The sequence below is a fragment of the Asparagus officinalis genome, chromosome 3, assembly GCF_001876935.1.
Source record: "Asparagus officinalis chromosome 3, Aspof.V1, whole genome shotgun sequence".
NCBI lineage: Eukaryota > Viridiplantae > Streptophyta > Magnoliopsida > Asparagales > Asparagaceae > Asparagus > Asparagus officinalis.
In genome coordinates, this window is record NC_033796.1 from 21819088 (window position 1) to 21825005 (window position 5918).

General features: G+C 38.5%; 2 protein-coding genes across 6 annotated transcripts in view; one reads left to right on the forward strand and one right to left on the reverse strand.

The window, feature by feature from the left end:
* LOC109833343 (syntaxin-132-like) overlaps positions 3593-5918 on the reverse strand; it is a 4884-nt gene continuing 2558 nt past the window's right edge. For both annotated transcript variants that reach the window (XM_020400984.1, XM_020400985.1), the window contains exons 11-13: positions 4838-4918; positions 4694-4759; positions 3593-4399 (exon numbers count right to left, since the gene is read on the reverse strand). In XM_020400984.1, the coding sequence (XP_020256573.1) occupies positions 4235-4399; positions 4694-4759; positions 4838-4918 (312 nt within the window). In that variant the 3' untranslated portion in view covers positions 3593-4234. The remainder of the gene's footprint in view (positions 4400-4693; positions 4760-4837; positions 4919-5918) is intronic.
* Positions 4809-5918, forward strand: part of LOC109833344 (probable xyloglucan endotransglucosylase/hydrolase protein 8) — a 10345-nt gene continuing 9235 nt past the window's right edge. For all 4 annotated transcript variants that reach the window (XM_020400987.1, XM_020400989.1, XM_020400988.1 and 1 more), the window contains exon 1: positions 4809-5252. The gene's annotated coding sequence lies outside the window, so the exon portion shown is untranslated. The remainder of the gene's footprint in view (positions 5253-5918) is intronic.

A 5918-nucleotide genomic window follows, 5' to 3' on the forward strand; every position in this document is an offset into this window, starting at 1 on the left:
CTAAAGGTCACAAAGGGGTCCATGGTGGTGATGAGAGGTGTCAAGGAAAACAATCTTTACTATTTGAAGGGCAAGACAGTAACAAAAAGTCTGACAACTTCTATTACCACAGGGGAGGATACTACCAGTCTATGGCACATGAGGTTGTGACACACTGGTGATAAACCCCTATAGTTATTGGCGAAATAAAGGCTATTGAAGGGTCAAAGACCTACAAGATGAAATTACGTGAATATTGCATACTTGGAAAGAAGACAAAAGTAAAATTCGGCACCGCAATTCATAACACCCAATGCATATTAGATTACATTCATACAGATGTTTAGGGTCATTCCAAAAACACATCTCTTGATGGGGCTAATTATGATTATTCCAGAAGGAATTGGGTATATACCATAAAATATAAACATGAGGTCCTGGATATTTTTATGGAATGAAAAAAAATGGAGCTGCAAACAGGTTGAAAGGTGAAAGTACTCCGTTCTGATAATGGTGGTGAGTACAAGAGTGATTTATTTTTGCAGTTTTATCGGGATCACGGCATTAGACGCCATTTCACAGTTAGGGAGATACCGCAACAAAACGGGATGATCGAGAGATTGAATCGCACTTTGCTGGAGAAGGTGCGTTGTATGCTCTCACAGAGTGGATTAGTTAGATCCTTTTGGGCCAAGACGTTGGTTTATGCGAGCAATCTCGTGAATAGGTTATCGTGCACTGCGATACATGGAAAGACTCTTATTGAGGTATGGTCTGACTCAGTGGCTAGTGATTATGATTTGATTCGAATATTTGGGTGTCTAGCTTACTATCATGTGAATGATAGGAAATTGAATCCGAGGGCTAGAAAAGCGGTCTTTGTGGGTTTTAGAGATGGAGTTAAATGCTTCAAGTTATGAGATCTAGAAGATAAGAAGATGATCATTAGCAGAGATGTCACGTTTGATGAGGCTCACATAATGAGGCCTCAGATCTCTCAGCAGGTGGAGGAAGGCAAGACTACTGGGGTATCGTAGGAGGTGGAAGATGATGTGACTCCACAGACTTCAGATAGACATTGTATCCATTGATGCTCCTAAAAAGGTGACACTAGGAGGAGATATGATAGATGAACAGGTGGAGGATATAGTGGATATTGGGACTCAGGATCAGGATCATGTTCAGGAGTCATTTGCAGCTAATAGACCAAGAAGAATCATTTGTCGGCTAGCTAGATATGATATGATGATGTGATGATAGCATATGCTTTATCAGTGAAGGTCATTGATGATTTGGTTCCTACTACATATAAGAAAACAAAGTCAAGTTCTGATTCAATCAGGTGGAGGAAAGCTATGGAGGAGGAGATGCATTTTCTTCAAAAGAATGACACTTGAGAACTTACAAAATTACCAAAGGGTAAGAAAGCAATTGGATGCAAGTGAGTATATGCAAAGAAAGAAGGATCTTCTGATGAGGACATTCGATACAAAACCAGATTGGTTGTCAAATGGTATGCCCAATTTGAGGGCATTGATTACAACAATGTATTCTCACCTATTATAAAGCATTCATCAATAATAATACTATTAGCATTGGTAGCACAGCTGGATTTAGATTTGATCCAAATGAATGTGAAAACATCCTTTCTACATGGAGATTTAGAAGAGGAGATTTATATGTCACAACCGATATGTTTTAGAGCTACAGGTAAGAAAGATTTAGTATGTAAAATTATAAACTGAAGAAATCTCTTTATGAATTGAAGCAATCACTGTGATAATGGTACAAGAGATTCGACAGTTTCATGATTGGCCAAGGGTATACTAGGAGCCTATATGACCCGTGTGTGTACATGCACAAGCTACAAAATGATGAGTATATTTATTTGTTGTTATATGTTGACGATATGCTCATTGCTTTCACGAATATTTCAGCTATTAGAAAGTTAAAAAGGAGTTGTCATCCGAATTTGAGATGAAGGACCTTGGAGAAGCAAAGAAAATATTAGGTATGGAAATTAAGAGAGACAGGGGGAAGGGGAGGTTCAAGTTGACTCCGAGGAGTTACTTATAAAAAATGCTGAAGAAATTCAGTTTTGACGGTAATGCCAAGACGGTGAGTACTCCATTAGCTCTTAACTTTAAGCTATCAGCTAAGATGTCATCTGTTTCAGTTGATGACAGTGAATATATATCTAAAGTTCTATATGTTAGTGTTGTGGGTATCTTGATGCATGATATGGTGTGTACAATGTCAGATTTATCACGGGCAGTGAGCATGGTGTCTAGGTATATGCACGATCCCAGGAAGGGTTATTGGGAGGCCGTGAAGTGGATCTTACGGTATATCAAAGGTACCGTGGATGTTGGTTTGGTATTTGAGAAGAATAGGAGAAATGGGTAGGATTGTGTTGGATATGTAGATTCGGATTATGCTGGGGATCTTGACAAGTACCGTTCTACTACTGGATGTGTGTTTACATTAGTAGGAGTACTATGTGTTGGAGATGTACACTTCAGTCTACAATGACTCTTTCTACTACGGAGGCAGAGTATATGACGTTGACTGAAGCTGTGAAGGAAGCTCTGTGGTTGCAGGGGTTATTAGATGACTTGGGGATTGCACAAGATACCATTAGGGTAAAATGTGATAGCATATCAACTATCTATTTGGCAAAGAACCAGGTGTATCATGTTCGAACAAAGCACATTGATGTCAGGTTCCATTTTGTGTGAGATGTCTTGGATGATGGAGACATTATATTAGAGAGATCCACACAAAGGACAATCCGACAGATTTGTTGACCAAAGTTATCACTAGGGTGAAATTTGGTCATTGTTCGGAGTTGAACATTCTTTGTTGTTGAGGGTCTTTCGAGGCCATTTGGGTGAACTACGTGAGGCTTGATTCCTTGAGCAAGATGATACGTAGGCAGTCAGTTTGATACAGCCAATTTGATGAGTTGATACCGACACGGTGAAGATCCTTGTTAGAGTTCTCATTTGGGTTCCTGACTTATTGTGGATTGCGTCCGTTTTTATGGATTGATTCCACTTCGTAGTGGATGCAACAAGTAGGGTGGTTGGTATTGAGGTTGGCTCAGTTTTTAGGAAAAACTTCGTCGAGGTAGAGATTTGAAGAAACAGCGACGAGGATCAGGAAAAACGAAGACTGCGTTTTTTGTTGTAGGTCGGTCAACCGCGAACTTGAGGCCGGTCGACCGAATCCGTGCACATTATAGTGTTCAAAAAACACTGTTCGGGTCGGTCGACCGGCCAAGCCTATACGGTCGACCGATTGTTGTGGAATTTACAGGGTAAAAAATTGACCCTCTGGCCGGTTGACCGCAGGCATAGTCTCGATCGATCGGATCGCGATTATGGGCCTGGTCGGTTTTCCCAGTTGGTTTTGGATTCCTATTTGATATAAATAGGAACATGACGTTTTCTAAGGTTATGTGAGAGATTAAGAGCTGAGATTTGAGCATTGTTTGAGCACTTAGAAATGGAGAATTTGTGAGGGATTTGAGAGTTTTGTTTGAGGGTTATTTTGTGAGATTATTGAGTGATTGTAAACCTTATTTCAACTCTCTCTCTATTAGTGAAATCTTCCACCTCCTTGCCCCGTGGACGTAGGCATATTGCCGAACCACGTAAAATTTGGTGTCTTGCTGTGTGGTGCTTGTGTTTGGTTGTTGATTTGTTCTCCTATCTCGTTCGTTTGTTGTGTTTCGGATTCTGCTGCGCACAACATGAATAGGAAAGATGTGTGTGCATGATGTATAGGAGCTTGCATGTGCAGCACGTTGGGTCTTCATGTTCATGCCAACTTTTCTCTAGTCAAAAGTCATATATTAGGAAGTTTCCTAAGGATCCAACGCTGTCACATGAAATTGAAAAAACTTAAGATGCATTGAGGAAAAATAGTTTAACGAGTAGAACTACACATCATGATATAATAATAAACATATATGCTATATATGCCTCATTTGGGTACTCACTGAGTTCTTGCTATTGCTAATTCCCAAGGAGAAGATAACGAGTAGTTGCAAAGTGAAACCCCGAGATGTACTAAATCAACTCTCAAATCAAGGAAAAATCCAAGGAATCAACTTCTTCATTGTTACCTGATAAGTTTATTGAAAGAACAAAGAATAGGGGATTATAACTTATACATGGTTACATGCTCACTATTTTCTTTATTCACGAGTCAACAGAAGAAGAGAACTGAGACCAAATACGTGCATATCTTTCTATTTCTTTTGCCATGGCTTTAGGATTGAAAGTACAATGATGATTGCAATTATCAGAAGGATTGTAATGGCAATCATCATGCATTTCCTTGAGTTCTTCTGGAGGCTCTTTGCGACATGGAGTGCTTCCGTTCCAGATTGTACATGGTTCACTGCATTGCTCACCTGAAACCATATTTCCAACGCAATGGCATTATAATGAAACATAGCAGCAAGAGAAGAAAATTTTATGAGATGCTAGTGTTACATTGATTTTTCCTTATTGTTATTAAAACGGCATTTGTGCTAATATAAACAAAAAAGTTATTTTATATGACGTGTTCTTTAAGCATAGATCAATAGCCATTCTCAAAGTCGGCATGCAAAATAAATGCATCCACACTGAAGAAAGCAAATTACTTATCCCTGTCATTCTCTAGCCCAGTAGTAGTTTCTTATGTTTGGCATAAAAACACAAACCTGAATCTCAATGTTATCTAATATCTCCCCTTGTGCTTCCACCAATACTGCCATATCCATGAAAACCTAGTGACGAAGGAAAAAATAGAGAGATTGAATGATTAATTTCCGCATCATATTTAACAGTTTGGAGGTAACAGCTACCTGATGCAGTTCAAGTAGCTTTTTCTCAATCTCCTTGACAGCATCATGTCGTTCTTGCATCTCTTCCAGAGTATCAATCACCTAAATGCATGATTGAAGGTTGGTTATAAGATTTGTAGGCCTGTCTACTGTAGAAGGGTGTTATAGAGATTGAAAGTGTAGTTGAATGCTAAAAGTATTGGTTTTATAGTTTGTCTAGTTAAACTTGTATGCATTTTCCTGATATCCTGCATTAACTTGAAATTGCAGATATTTCTCTATCTATCAATTATTGTCTTCATCTGGTAAATTGAACATAGAAACTATAACAAAGCTTGCTTACCTCCAAAGGACAATTGGAAAATATTTGGATAACCACAGCAAAAATGCTCAATGGATGAAGTTGTTATATTTTCTTCTCTTTAGTCAGAATCAGGTTTGTATTTATTACACTTCTTGTTTCCCTTGGCTTCGGCCAGGTGCACTTTGTACTGTTAACTGTTCGCTTTTTGATTTTTCTAGGCTAGGTCATAGATTTGTACTGTCTACTAGCATTTCTTTAATACGTGTTAGATGGTTCACTTCGATCTTTGATGTGTATGTATATTTGAATCATCATTAGGTGCTCTATACATCACATCCAGTGCAATGTGGTTTCTGCAATCTCCTGCAATTGCAGGGTCTCAGGAGGGTTAATTATCTGCAGCCTTACCCCTACAAACCCATGGGGAAAGTCCTGTATTAATCTGTTTCTTTTATCATCATCCATTAAGGATGTTGGATTTTTCTCCATATTTTTTTATGTGATGAATTCCAGTGCATCTTTTATGCAAGGGGTATGCACACCTTGCCTTTTCCTATCAACTTTAATAGACTTGGGATTTTCTTCTTTTGTTACTGGCACAAATTTAGCTGTTAGGAATGTTCTGTTGCTTGTGAATAACAATAAATGTTATATAGGAGTAAAGTTACATTAAAACGCATTGTGGACAATTTGCGGGAAAAAAAAATCTTCCTTCTTTGTCTAATTTCTTCCCTGATTAAGTTCAGTTTCAACTTGAACTATCTATTAAACCAGTACATGGATCCCATTTACAAGGCA